We start from the raw sequence: 14,553 nt of genomic DNA, 5'->3' as shown, positions 1-14,553 counted from the left end.
CAAGAAAGTCACAACTGGACTGCGGCAAATTACACAAGCGAATTGCGATGCGAACGCGCGTTTGGTGCCTTTCCTGGGTGCTTAATGGTGTGACAATTGCCGAAAGGCCTCTCCTAACCTACTTGTTGCACCTACCGGTGAAGCTGGGCCAAGTCATGCTGTGAATGGTGAATGATTCGCTTTACTGTTTAAGTGTCAATTTTGATGTCTTGGTGGATAGTTGAGTTTAGTGTTGTTTTTTTTTGTTTTCGCTTTTTTAGAACCCAACCAATCAAAGGAGCAAAAGGAACCGGTTGCACCAGGTTTGTTAATTTTTTTAATTCACATTGTATTGACATCAGTTATTGTTTAGTAATGTATTTTTTTTGTTATTGTAGAGCTCCCTCAGAAATGTACATTTGGGGTTGAACTACAAGCTCAATGTGATGGTCTTCCTGTCCCTATGATGGAGCTGCCAGAAGCCGAGTTGCATGCAATATTGTGGTCCAGCAACTTATGGATTGAGATGCCCAAAACAGCCACTGTGTGCAACTCTCATTATGAAGAATTTATTGGCTTCGCTATTTCTCCAAGAGGGTCGGCTCAGCAAGGCTATTGCTGTGACCCATTCGATAAACATTTGAAAACAGTAAAAACTGGACTGAGGAATGCGAACGCAATCAGTGTAGTGAAGGCTCACAAACTTGGTGTCTCTATTGGTGTAGGTGATCCTCTTTGTGATAACTGCCGGAAAAGAATCGATGATGAAGCAGCCAAAATGAGAGAAGACGATGATGAGACAGTAACACCAGCTTCATCACAAGATGTTGATGAAAATCAAGCCACTTCTCAAGGATTTTCCCCAACGGTTACTAAAGAAGAATCCAAAACGATTCTGGCACACCTTGGTTTACCACCTCTAGAGCCGCCTAATTACACGTATTATGGAAAAGTGAATTATGTTAAGAGAAAGTTGGAAGAAGCAGAGGCAGTTCTGAAAAAGAAAATCTGTGTTTCCGTTGGTATTGATGAGTCTTCACTGCAAAATAAATCAGTGACTGCATTACAGGATTTAGATTTTTTAATGAATGCTGTGAAAGAAAAAATTCCTCAAGTTGATGGCCCTACCGTGATACAGCTTCTGACTTTGTGCCCACCATCGTGGTCCTTGCGTTATGCTAGTGATTTTTTTAAAGTGTCAAGAAAATCCATTCAGAAAGCGAAAGCACTCAAGGATGAAGAAGGCATACTCGCTAAACCAACTCCTCGAAAAGGTGCCACATTGTGTGAAGAGGCAAAGAATGCAGTGGTGGCATTTTATTGCCATGACGACAACTCAAGGATTATGCCAGGCAAAAAGGATTGTGTGAGCATGGGAAAGGGACGGCATGAACAAAAGCGATTAGTACTCTGCACTCTCAGAGAACTTTACGTCAAGTTTAAAAATGAGTACCCAGAGGAGAAGCACCCAAATCTGAAAATAGGGTTCTCAATGTTTTGCACACTGCGTCCAAAATTTTGTGTATTGGCTGGATCTTCTGGAACACACAATGTGTGTGTGTGTGCTTTGCACCAGAATTTGAAATTAAAACTGCAAGCTCTTCAACTTGATGAAGAGCTAGATGATTTGATTCCTGAATTTATGTGTGCTCGTCCAACAAGAGAATGTATGCTGGCTCTGTGTCCGAATTGCACTAAATCAGCTGATGTGGCTAATAAATTAAGATCTAAGGTACTTGCATTATGGAACAGTACGAGGACAGAAGATGACAATGAGAATGAGCCACGTGATTATATCTTACATCAAGATGTTGAATACTCAGAATGGACATCAACAGACAGGTCTGAATTACTAGCAAGAAGCAGCACGATTGAAGATCTAATTACTCAAATGTCAAAAGACTTGAGGAAAGTTATACCTCATGATTATATCAGCCGACAACAGTCTGAGTTTTAAAGAAAACAAAAGAAAATTTAAGTTCTACAGAGGCAATTGTATTGATGGACTTTAGTATGAATTATAGCTGTTTACTTCAAGATGCAACACAAAGCTACCATTGGTCAAAGAAACAATGTACAGTACATCCCGTAGTGATTTATTTTAAAGGACAAGACAACACTCTTGAACACAAAAGCTTCTGCTTTATTTGTCCTGATGTAGATCATGATGTTTGCATGGTCCAAGAAATTCAAGAAAAGATTATCAAATGGATCAAAGAAAATTTGTCTCAATTGATGAGATTATGTACATGACAGATGGATGTGCTGCTCAGTATAAGAACTGCAAAAGTTTTCTCAATCTCTGCAAGTAAGTCATTTTTTTTTCAACATATGTATTTCTGCAATAAAATCTGAATGCTTACCATACTTTCTTTTTTGACTGCAGGCATCAAGAGCTGTATGGTTTAAAGGCATCTTGGTGCTTTTTTGCGACAAGTCATGGAAAGTCGGCATGTGATGGCATTGGTGGGTTGGTGAAGAGAATGGCTACTCTGGAAAGCTTGCGGCGTCTTGGAATCAACCAAATAGTTAATGCTGACAAACTTTTTGAATACTGTGAAAATTCAACTTTAAAGGACACAATTAAGTTTTTCTTCATAACAATAGAAGAGGTGAAACAGAGACGAATGGCAGCCAAGGAAAGTATTTTAACTCCCATTACCATCCCAGGAACCCGATCATTCCATCATTTTTTTCCTCTCTCAGGTAAGAACATAATGCCAACTAATCATTTATGTTCTTCTCTTTTTTTGACAGCGAAAAAAAAAAAACTAAAAGAAAAAATTTTAATTTTCAGACTCATCAATTGGTTGCAAACGAGTGAGCAATGATGCAGAGTACTCCCTCGTCCACCCAATTTTTGTTCAGGCCACAGAGGATGAGGATTGGCAAGAAAACACATTTGGGGCCCTTTCCTTCTTGACTCTAAAATTTATGTAGGGTGGTGATGGACTTAAATCCGGAAGAAAGGGAGGCTGACATCTCCATTCTCCACCCCCCAAATTTCCCTTCAACCCCCTGACTTGGATTGGGGTTTGGAGAGCTATGTAGCTCCTTCCCGCATTGCTCGGTGTAGTTCGTTTTTAAAAAACAGGACAAAAATTTATGAGCTCTAAAATTAGAAGTTTTGGGGTTTAAACATCTTGCCGAACAACGGCGTAAAGTCCTGCGGGCTAAAAAGTACACTCCCGACAAAAATTAGCGGAACGCTTTTTGTCATCGTAATTTTTTCTAAGTCTTTCGAGCTAGGAAGCTAAAATTTTTGCACGGGTGCCCCTACTACTTCCCTCGAGGCCTGCGAAGTGCGTAGCCCGTGCGCCTCCCCTAACGGACGGCACCCACCCCTAAGTGCGCGAGGGTGAAAAAAACGATGAAAAGTGCCGTAAAAACCAACTTTCCCTTATCGCAGAGGCCAAAGTTTTCGTGTACGAGGTCAAATGAGTCTCCTCTTTCCAACGATGCAAGCGGAATTCAATTTAAACCCAAAACCCCCCGCTGCCTCACCCCCCCCCCCTCGGGGGGTGGATTTCGAGCATGTTTGAATTTCGCGCAAAACAGCGTCGGGGCGTCCCCGTCCCAAGAAACCATGTTTTTTCGACGTTCCAACCACCCCCGGGTGAATCACCCCCCGGAAAGCCCAAACCCCCCTTTCAAACACCGGCCGCCCGGGGGCCTTTCGGTTTGAGCAAAATGCAAAAAACTCCGGGGGCATTCCCCCAGGTCCAAGAAGACGTCTCAGCGAAGAAACGCGTGCCGGACGACTGCAACCCCTGCGGTCGGGGTGTTCACCCCCTTGCACCCCTGCACGCCCTGGAGGGGTTGGAACCCCTCCGACGAGCGGGCTGGTCGAACAGACATGGGGGAAGCGATCCTGAAGTTTTCAAGACGATCCCACCAACCGTTCGTCTTCCAGAGCAAAAAAAGCGTCATTTCCAGTAAAAACCACCCCTCACTTCACCCCTTCCAGCGACTCACTGAGGGGGGGTAGCAGTCCCAATCAACGTCACAACACTCGGCCCAGACCTCATTTCAAAGGCCTCCAAGTTTCAGACTGATGCGACAAAGCATGGGACCGTGGGAGCGACGAAACGATGTGCCTGCATGGCAGCAACGGACGGCCGGCCCGTCGGGTCATGCGCCGTGCAGGTAGGCAAGCCAACTCACCGGGGCCAGGTTTATTAAAAGCCATTTGGAAGCCTGATTTTGGCTGGTTAGCCACTGTGGCATGTTGGGAGACATGCCCTGCCAAAAATGCTGAAGGGGTGACGCGCGAGCCATAAACAGGCTTCCAAATGGCTTTTAATCAACCTGGCGCCAGGTGAGTTGGCTTGCCTACCTGCACGGCGCATGGACCCCAGGGCCAGGCGTCCGTTGCTGCCGAGTGCAGGCACATCGTTGCGCGCTCCCACGGTCCCATGCTTTGTCGCATCAGTCGAAACTGGAGGCCTTTGAAATGAGGTCTGGGCCGAGTGTTGTGACGTTGATTGGGATGCTACCCCCACTCAGGGGTCGCTGGAAGGGGGGAAGTGAGGGGGGGTTTTTACTGGAAATGACGCTTTTTTCCCCTGGAAGACGAACGGTTGGTGGGATCGTCTTGAAAACTTCAGGATCGCTTCCCCCATGTCATGTTCGACCAGCCCGCTCGTCGGAGGGCTTCCAACCCCTCCGGGGCGTGCAGGGGTGCAAGGGGGTGAACACCCCGACCGCAGGGGTTGCAGTCGTCCGGCAGCGCGTTTCCCTGAGACGTCTTCTTGGACCTGGAGGAATGCCCCCCGGAGTTTTTTTGCATTTTGCTCAAACCGAAAGGCCCCGGACGGCCGGTGTCGAAAGGGGGGTTTGGGCTTTCCGGGGGGTGATTCACCCGGGGGTGGTTGGGAAAGTCGAAAAAACATGGTTGCTTGGTACGGGGGGCGCCCCGACGCTGTTTTGCGCGAAATTCAAACATGCTCGAAATCCACCCCTCGAGGGGGTGGGGGTGAGTGCAGCGGGGGGGGGTTGGGTTTAAATTGAATTCCGCTTGCATCGTTGGAAAGAGGAGACTCATTTGACCTCGTACACGAAAACTTTGGCCTCTGCGATAAGGTAAAGTTGGTTTTTACGCACGTTTTCATCGTTTTTTCACCCTCGCGCACTAGGGGGGGTGCCGTCCGTTGGGGAGGCGCACGGGCTACGCACTTCGCAGGCCTCGAGGAAATAGTAGGGGCACCGTGTACAAAATTTCAGCTTCCTAGCTCGAAAGACTTAGAAAATATTACGATGACAAAAGCGTTCCGCTAATTTTTGTCGGGAGTGAAATGAAAAAATAAACTTCATTCAGCCATAAAATTTTGAACTCTAATTAAATCCCTATTCAGATCCCCTGTCCTTCCCCCACCCCCATCCCGTTCCCCCGCGCCGTGTCCTTCAGCCTTGCGTGTCAACAGCCAGCACTCTTCGCCCTTCTCTCTTGCAACCCCGGCCTTCCAGGAGTGCAAGAGAGAGCGAGGAGGTTCGCCAGGCTGGCCCTTTCAGACCGGCCGCGAAGACGCGGCAACCCCCTTTGACCCCTGTCGTGCAGGGTAGCCTCCCTTTTCTTCACAGGCGCTAAAACCTGGAAAAGAGAGGGGCCCCGTCGCCCCGCCCGGGGCGGGGGGGGGCGGGGGGCGGGGGGGGTGGGGCGAGGTGGGGGGGGTGGGGTGGGGCGGGGCGGTTCCGAAGGGTGCATAGCCTACCCCCTGCTCCACAGGCGCTCAAGACTGGAAAAGAGAGAGCCCCGCACCCGGGGGGGGGCGGGGGGGGGCAGGGCGGGGCGGGCGGTTTCCCAAGGGTGCATAAGACGGCGGTTAACCAATATTTTCCGAAAAACATGCTGGTTGCATGTCCTGGTGGTCCAGGGCGAACTCGCAGTACGTAATCTGTTGGCTGGGGCTCAGTCCGACGCAAGCCGAATCCTCCAAAAATGCTCTTTTTTCAATAAAAACCCAATTTAGTAGGTGAGGATGCAAATACCCAAAATTTTTTTTTTTCTATGGAAAGAGGACATTTTTCTGAGTAGAATGACGCCTCGGGAGCTCTGATACGAGTTGTCTAACAGTCCTCTTTATGGCGTTGAAAATAGCCATTTTTTCCTGAAAAATGTTCCTTGAGAAAATGTTGTGCTTTCACTAAATCGGCTCCACAGCCTTTCTGGTGCCTCGGATCTCATTCCAAGGGAGTTTTGGATTCGCAAAGAAAAAACGCTTTAAAATGAGGTATGACTGAAGAGGGAGTGACCATGGATAGCAGAACAGCAAGGCTCGGACGAAAAATTAGCTAATTTTTTTCACGTTTTTCGAGTGTGCATCTCCACTTTCGAGAAGCTGCACAGCCTAAACGACCCCCATACCCACCTTTTTTCAACATAGCAATCGAAAGTTAAAGGTTTGGGCTACATTTTGCGCTATTCAGATTTGACTTTCTGGATGTGGGTGTCCGTTACCCAGAGCCTTAAACATTGGCAAAAAAAATTAGGGTTTTTTTGTATTTGTCAAGATTTTCATAGTGTAGGGCACTCGAATCTCAAGTCCAATCACATATTCTGATTCCCCATTCTTTTGCGCTTCCAACGAACCCCTGTGTTTTGCTGTAGCTCAAATATTAACGATGGCACGATGCAAAACGTAATATCATGTCATTTTCCTGAATAGATTTTAGGTGATTTTTGAAAAAACACAAAACCTCGATATCTCCGGAAGTTTTCGTCCGATCCGACTGAGATTTTGCACAAAATTCTTTCTTGGGGGGTACTATAAGTGACCCAAATTGCATCAAGATCGGAGATGGTCACCTACGAAAGTGGCCCCGTAGTCATGGAATGCCCCTGTGATTCTGCAGGTGCTGCAGTTGCCGCGGATCGACGACGTCGCCACGCTGCACTTCATCGACGGGCTGGGGCTGCGGGAGCTGCGCCTGGGCGGTGCCGTGGTCAGGACGTACGACGCGGCCGGCTCGGCCAAGGGCGTGGACTACTTGCTCGTGGGCTCCAACGTCACCGGTATGGAGGATCAACCGCCTGCCCACACACTGAATGTTGTGTACAATTTTGTACGAGACGTTACAGTTTTTTGTACGCGTGAACTTTTTGCAAGATTCTCATACGAAAGGCCGAACATTTTTCCTTTATTTTGTTAAAAATTGCGTTCCAATTTGTACGAGAAGTTCATCTGCTCAAAATACTGTGACGTCTCGTGCAAAATCTACACAACAACATTTGTGTGCAGTAGTGTGCAGGCAACATTCACCGGGGACCTATCTATTTGGAGCAGGGTTCCCACAAGTCCCCACCTGGACAGTCAGCGAAAGTCATGGAAAATAATTTTGGTCGTCGAAGTCATGGAAAAGTCAGGGAACTTCATAGTTAGTAAAAATGAGAAAATCTTAACATCTCAATGACCTTTAGAAATCCAAACGAATTTCAAAGGTTTCTTGTGTGGAAATGGTCATGGAAGTTTTGAATGTTGGTCCTGGAAGTCACGGAAAGTACTCGAGAGAAATTTGTGGGAACCCTGTTTGTTTAAAGTAAAATTTCGATGTCCTAGAAATATTTGTGACAGGGAGTTCATTTTGTGATTGAAATTCAATCACTATTAGATGAATTTATTCCCAAAGTAGGAGGCCCCAACACCTATTAGTTTCTGAGTTGTGGAGGTTTATGTGAACTTTAAGGCGTTTCTCTCAAATTCTCCTCACGACAAAGAAAAGGAACCCAATCTTCAGATTCTGGCAATTGAACCTCCAAAGAAAAAAGATAAAGGAAGTGATGCCACATTTGGAAAGGGGAGCCCGGTATAGGCTGTAAAATATTTTTTACAAGGCATGTTTTTATTTTCTTTCAATTTGAGAGATTCTGCCATATTTTGCCATAATTACTTTTTTGAAAAGGGCAACGCTATCTTTGTCCAATGTCAAATGAGATATAAGTTTCAGAAAATAAAGGCTGGGTACCTTTCTCTTGTCGTGAGAAGAATTTTGGAAACAACTATAAGTTAATGTTAACATCCACAACTCAGAAACTAAGAAGAGGTCATGAGTTAATGCAATGGAAAGGAACTACTTTTACCCATGAATTGAGACTTCTGACTCAAGTGCAGTATTGAAAAATGTTAAAGAGCCATTTGTTTCACTTTACAATATCCTAACTTTGATGCTCTATAGTACTTTAGTCAGAACTTTCTCCATAGCGGTAACACCGCGCAGCCTAAATGGTGAAAACGTTGCCTTGGGATCCCAGGGGAACTTGACGACCTCGGTGACTGGAACTATTCTTGGTTTGTCCCTCCATCCTAAGGTTTTGAGCCCAACTCGTCGAAGTGGTTCAAGCGTTGCCCTGGTTGTGTTAAATGTCCCAGGACTGCCTGGTGACGTTTTCACTGCGTATTTTAGGAGGGTCAGTGCAGAGGATAATGAAAATGGGGACAGAACTTCACGTCGATTCCCCCTCGACAGAGGCAAGGGGGAGACAGAGGTGCGCGGACTGCGTCCATAATCTTGGACAACGTGTCTGTTCACACTCATCGTGTTCACTCAAATTTACAATGTAGATTTTCCTGTGCACAGCTATGCACGAAATTGAGCATACGCGTGAAATGCTTGAATTCGTGCGCAACAACGCACGTTTTCGTGCTTCATCTGCGCACGAATTCGTGCTTTTTCAAAGAAAGAAACGTTTGCTCGATTTCGCGCGAAGCTATGCACTGAAAACTTGAAAGTTGTAGTTTTGTGTGTTTCGAAATTGTGAGGAGCCAACAACTTCAAAAAGTTTTCGACACCGTTTTTTTGTTGTTTTTTTTTTCTAAAATTCCAATTACTCACGTTATTTTTAATTCAAATTATGTCACTTAATCGCACGTTCCTTCACGTTGTTTCAACGCGTTTTCTTCGTTCTTTCCAGGGAAAACGTACTCCTTACACACTAAATTACTATGTACTTTTTTGTGCATAGCTTCGCACAAAATTAAACATGCGTTTCAATACGCACGAATTTTATGCGCAACAACGCACACTTTCGGTCTTAGTTACGCACAAATTCGTGCGTATCGAAACGCATGTTTAATTTCGTGCGAAGCTTATGCACAAAAAAGTACATAGTAATTTAGTGTGTTCACGTTGTTTCAACGCGTTTTCTTCGTTCTTTCCAGGGAAAACGTACTCCTTAATTCAAATTGTTTTCCCTTCGGGGAATTGTCAGGAAATTGAAACGCGTCGCTCTTTACAGGGGAGGTGGTGCTGGAGCTGCTGCGGCCTTGCGAGGACACCGTCACCATTTTCCAGGTCCAGTCGCGCCTGCTGGACTTCTGCAGGTGGGCGTTCCTTGAGCCCGAGACGGGTGTGGTGCCGGCGCTGCGCCGCTGCGCGCTTCTCCGGACGGTGGAGGTGCCGGCCCGCTGGCTGGTGCGCGGCCTCCTGAACGACTTCACCGACCTCACCGCGCTGCACCTCATCGACCTGGGCACGGAGAAGCACGCCGAAGTGCGGAGGGCACTGGCGGCCTTCCCGCTGGCGCGCAACATCAACACTTTGAGTGTGACGCTCGCCTTCCAGGTACACACTTCAAATCTAACTGTCTACTACAAAGTACACTCTTAAAAATGCATGCTTGCAAGTACACACTTCCAAACGCATACTTGGCCAAGTACTACACACTTACAAATGCATACTTAGCAAGTGCCTGGTGCCGTATAACTCCATGCTACGCATATGCGTTTGTTAGTGTGTACTTGTCAAGTATGCATTTGCAAGTGTGTACTTAGTAGACAATTAGGTTTGTAGTGCACTGAGAATCCCCAAAGGCTATGAGAGCACTGTTAAAAATATTGTTTTAACTAAGCAGTAAATATGTTTCTAATTTTTTTTGGGACCAAAGTTGTTAACTGATTGAGGACTTGAGTTTTGTTCGTCAACAAAAAGTTTGTAAACCAGTTGCCATTCTTGAGCATTAAATTTGACTGCCAATGAAGTAACACTCCCAGTGAGCCACAGTAGTCACTTCTTAAGTTGACCGGGTTGTGTATAAACATTTAAAGGTTGTTTGCAAACAGCATAAGTCAGAAAAAAATTAGCAGCAAATTCATCGCTTTCAAACAAAAAAAAACTAGTTCATGAACAAGAGCGTTGTTTAGGTTAGTGATTGTGTTGTTGTGGTAAAACAACCTCTCTTAACGGTGTAGCAGCGTCATTTGGTGCGATGCGTTTGAGTCCGTTTTTATCGCACTAGTTGGTGCAATGCTTTTGCGTCGCACGTGAAGTGCAATGCCTTCCCATGCATTAGGATAGGGCATCATCGGGACGCATCGCAAGGTGCGATGTGGCTGTTGCATTGCACGTACGGTGCGATGTGGCTATGGCATTGCACGAACGGTGCGACGTCTCATTAATGCATTGCACTTCACGTGCTTTGTTCATACCGTTTGGAATCACAGTGTAGGGTCGCACTGCAAATCCACACTGTTAAGGTGCTCCCACAAAGGCCACATCACATCACATCACATCATCACATCACTAACACACGGAAGGGGATGAGGTATTATTGTCACACTCCATCAATAAATAGTGACTTTCGCGAAGAAACTAATAATTTTTTTTGACAGAGTTGTGCTTTTTATATTGAATATAAGCATAAATGCAGTGATGTGTTGTGATGTAATGTGATGTGATGTTGGCATTGTGGGAGCACCTTTACTGTTAAAACCTTGCGAAGAACTTGGCTGCACATTGGCTGCAAGTTGTGAAGAATTTAGTTTGTATTGCAAATAAATTTGGCTCTCGTTTGGCTCGCATTAAATTTGTTTGCAAAGTTGCGGACATTTAGTTCATAACGTTGCGAACGAATTTGTTAGTAATGCGGACTGAGTTTCTTCGCGTGACGTAGCAAATTCTTCGCAGCTTACAATGCAGCCAAATCCTTCGAGATTTCTGAACCAGTGCAGCGCAAGTTTGTATGAGTGCAAGTGCAAACAGTTCCCCGCTAAGAAGCGTGGGACTAACTTGGTCCATGCTCACCCTAAACTCATGCAATCTCCCGAAGCACTGGTTCAGAAGTTTGGTATAACTTGGTAAAACTAAGATGTCTCAAAATCTTTGTGAGCGCGATGTGGAAGTTGATCTTAGTTTCACTCAGTAACTGTTAAATTGTGTTTGTGAACGTTCTATGCTGTATAGAAACAGTTACACTGGCCAATGACACAATATTATCTAGGCTTCGGCATTATAACGCGTGGAGCAGTCGCTCAAATTTGGCGCTATGCACAGTATAAAAGTCGACGGAGCATCGCCTCGGAACAAGGGATGAAACAAGGGCATTGTAAAATCTACGAAGAAATGCTTTGTTTATTAAAGCGAAATCCTTCGTAATACGAATCCTCTCTCCATAATCAAAAGCAATTCTAAAATGCCTTCATTTTCCTCGTACTAGTTAAATGCTTCGCAGACTTTTTCGAGTGTGCACTTTTGAAGATGGAAGCCCAGCTGATTTGACACACATGACACATGTCTTCAGGCTCATCGAGGCCTGGTGGAAATGGTGGCTGACTCCTTTCCGCTGCTCACGTGCCTCTGGCTGGCCTTCGACTCCACCAGCGACCAGCCGACCATGGACCACATGTCGAATCGCGCCCCGGACGTGCCGCGGGACCTGGCGGCCATGTTGGACCTGCGCCTGATTCACCTGGAGGTGCTCTGGCTGACCGATGTGCGCGTGCCCAGCACCGTGCTGGACGGGCTGGCCGCGGGGCTGCTGCCGAAACTACGCAGGCTGCAGCTTCAGAACATTCAGGTGGGTCCCACACATCTAACACTTTACGTAGTACTTCGGGCACTTGTAAGGTATGAACTTTAGTTTGTAGGTATAAACTTTTTAGTTTGTACAGTTTGTAGGTAGGAACTTTTTAGTTTGTACAGTTTGTAGGTAGAAACTTTTTAGTTGGTACAGTTTGTAGGTAGAAACTTTTTAGTTTTTACACACTAAATGTATGTGTACAATTTTGTATGTGGTCTCACTCAGTCTTGAGCATGCAAACTGTTTCGTACAAATTTGTACGCAGAATCGCACAAAGTCGTGCGGACCAATTCGGACACTGTGACGTAACTTTCATTTCAACTCGAAGGAGTTGCGTTCGTCGCACATCTGTGTCAAATTCGTTTGAACGTGTGCACTGTAAATAATAAATTGGAAAATCCCAGAAAGTGTTCTTCAAAGCTCCGTTGGGAATTTCCGGAGGCTTTCAAAAATATTTTTTTGTACTGTACCTGCCGGAAACTCATTCAAAATTGAAACATTTGAGGTCTTGTAATTTTCCGAAGATCGGAAACACTCCTTTTTCCAGCAGGTTCTCTAGGAATTTACAAACAAAAAAAATAGAAATTAAAGCGTGTGCCTGGCGCTTTTTCTGCCTGCAGCTGACGCGGCTGGGCCGGGCCGCCCTGGTGGCGCTGCGCGGCGCGCGGCCCGCTCTGCGCGTCCAGAAGCTGGGCGTGAGGTTGGCACGCCGCAAACTGCGGTGGGGGGGCTTGGAGGACGAGGAGCCGCAGCGCTGCGAGGACCCCGCCTGCCTGGCGCCCTCCGACTGCGAGGACGAGGACCCCGTCCCCACCGACGACGAGAGCGATGACACCAGCGGCGACGACAGCGACTGGTGACTGTACCTCCAAGGCAGGACTAACGAGAACACTGGAGGCTACGCGAAGGCGGCACTCGACTGGCTGTGCATGTTTTATAATTCCAGTTAAGGACCTTTTAAAATCTCAATTGTTCAACGAATGAATTTTTACTTTGAAGAAACTACTGAGTAATGAATTATTGTTGTTCGTATGAATTTGAGTATAGGATCTATATAATACTTGCTGTAGAAGTGCTTTCGATCGTAATAAATTGTGTCATCATGTTTCTATCCTTGATTTTATTTGAGTGGAACTGTTTCAAGGTGCTAGTAGCATGTTCCTGGTTAGTTTAGGACGAGTCGCCTTCAACAGGCATCCTTTGCAACTCACATAACTGGATTCAGTCGAAACTGTATTCACTCATACGACGCACATAACTTTTGATAGACATATATGAAAAATAAATAGCCTGATGTGACTGGAGACACACGTACCATACATTTTATTTTGTTTAAATATTTACATACAAAGTATAGAAGACTAGCGACACAGCTACTATCGTCACACATTAAAAGAAACTATTCAATATATGCAGCCAACACTGCCGGGTACATGCTAGGACGAAATAGTGTAGGGTTCCAATCGGTTGGGTACTACTTGTAGGAAAAAAAATTCTATGCTGGAAAGTTGGTCATGCCAAAACTGCAATCAACGTCACAATCGCTCTTCAATCAACAAGTAAATTCTTGGATACAGGTCTACGACATTATGTGTATGCCCAGAGCTGAGGGAAGTGTTGTGGAAATTGATCATAGTCCACGGACCGGTTTACCGAGTCAGAAACATGACTGGCCACAGATGGAGTGTCTCTGGCCGAACCTGCCTCGGGGGATGGAGCTTGGAACATGTCGGGGGGTGTGTTGGGGTAACTTGGAGTGGAACTTGGACCAGGCCCTCCCCAGCCAGGAACATGGGTCACCAAGAAAGGTTTCACGTAACCATTGTTTGAAGTTGGCTGATCCTCTGTAAGGTAAGAAGTAAAATAAGTAATGAAATGGGCGGAAGAAACAATTACCAAGCTGCTGGAGGAAATTCATGAGCCAGCGGTTATGTAGTGCTTTTACGTACCAAGTAGCGTGTAGTACTTCCCAAAGGCCTGGTCTTTGGGGATATCAGGATAGAGGTGAACAAGATGTTGCAAATCAGCAATGCGGTCTGGTAAACTGCGGATGGCAAAGTCCCTGTGAGTGAAGGGTTGCAACATGAACACCTGAGAACCTAACTCTCCATCTAAAAACAGGGGAGAAAGAAAAGATAACAAAAAGGGTTTCACTCAAAATACATTGCTTTGTTGTAATAGCCATTTAAACATTTGTTTTGACTTACCTCCAACCCATGCTATGGTAATGCCACCAAGTTCAGAATCTGAGAATCGTAGAAGGAAGGTGCTCGTTGTGTTGGTCGCAATAAGCATATCCTGCGCCTGTTTCTTTCGGATGAAGCCCAAAATAAGCCTGGAACATAGAATCAATTAGAAACCCATCCACACAATCGTTGAAACATTAATTGCAATTCGCCTCACCCATCCGTCCAAGGCCCTCGCAGGTGTTCTCTTGTGAGTTTCATGACAGCGTAAAACCATTCCCAAAATGAGAAGCTGCGATCTTGAAGTGGTTCTTTACAAAATTGTGACCATGTAAGCATCTGGTTTTGGAGATCTGACGTGTTTGGGCTTCTGAAAACAAATTATTATCGTTGAAGGTCATCCTGCAAATTCTTACTGCTTGCAATCAATACATGACATAGGGTCAGTTACAGTGCGGGAGCGAACCGAACACTTTGCGGTGGTGAAAAATGGGACGCTCCATTTTTTTGGACTGGATTCCCTTGTTTTGAGACTAACTAATGCTATTACGCGCGTTAGTGAAGAGTGCCATTTACTAGCAAGAAGAATTTCCTGGT

At 45.8% G+C, this 14,553-nt stretch overlaps 2 protein-coding genes and 1 long non-coding RNA gene across 17 annotated transcripts in view; 2 read left to right on the top strand and 1 right to left on the bottom strand.

Moving 5' to 3' along the window:
* The window catches only part of LOC117640739, a 43,262-nt gene extending 30,383 nt beyond the window's left edge, over positions 1 to 12,879 (top strand). For all 14 annotated transcript variants that reach the window (XM_034377604.1, XM_034377590.1, XM_034377603.1 and 11 more), the window contains exons 7-10: positions 6,832 to 6,991; positions 9,212 to 9,537; positions 11,492 to 11,767; positions 12,391 to 12,879. In XM_034377604.1, coding sequence (XP_034233495.1) covers positions 6,832 to 6,991; positions 9,212 to 9,537; positions 11,492 to 11,767; positions 12,391 to 12,630 — 1,002 coding nt within the window. In that variant the 3' untranslated portion in view covers positions 12,631 to 12,879. The remainder of the gene's footprint in view (positions 1 to 6,831; positions 6,992 to 9,211; positions 9,538 to 11,491; positions 11,768 to 12,390) is intronic.
* Positions 26 to 602, top strand: LOC117640748. The gene is made up of 3 exons (XR_004587450.1): positions 26 to 167; positions 261 to 302; positions 378 to 602. It is a non-coding gene; the product is annotated as an uncharacterized LOC117640748 (long non-coding RNA).
* Positions 12,880 to 13,082: 203 nt separating the features above from the next.
* The window catches only part of LOC117640738 (signal transducer and activator of transcription 5B-like), an 11,182-nt gene continuing 9,711 nt past the window's right edge, over positions 13,083 to 14,553 (bottom strand). For both annotated transcript variants that reach the window (XM_034377588.1, XM_034377589.1), the window contains 4 exons: positions 14,174 to 14,326; positions 13,978 to 14,105; positions 13,720 to 13,881; positions 13,083 to 13,614 (listed from right to left, as the gene is read on the bottom strand). In XM_034377588.1, coding sequence (XP_034233479.1) covers positions 13,358 to 13,614; positions 13,720 to 13,881; positions 13,978 to 14,105; positions 14,174 to 14,326 — 700 coding nt within the window. In that variant the 3' untranslated portion in view covers positions 13,083 to 13,357. The remainder of the gene's footprint in view (positions 13,615 to 13,719; positions 13,882 to 13,977; positions 14,106 to 14,173; positions 14,327 to 14,553) is intronic.

This window comes from Thrips palmi, unplaced genomic scaffold (genome assembly GCF_012932325.1).
Source record: "Thrips palmi isolate BJ-2018 unplaced genomic scaffold, TpBJ-2018v1 HiC_scaffold_12, whole genome shotgun sequence".
In the NCBI taxonomy this organism is placed as follows: Eukaryota; Metazoa; Arthropoda; class Insecta; order Thysanoptera; family Thripidae; genus Thrips; species Thrips palmi.
Note: the sequence above shows the minus strand (reverse complement) of the source record. Positions and strands in the feature narration are given on the sequence as shown.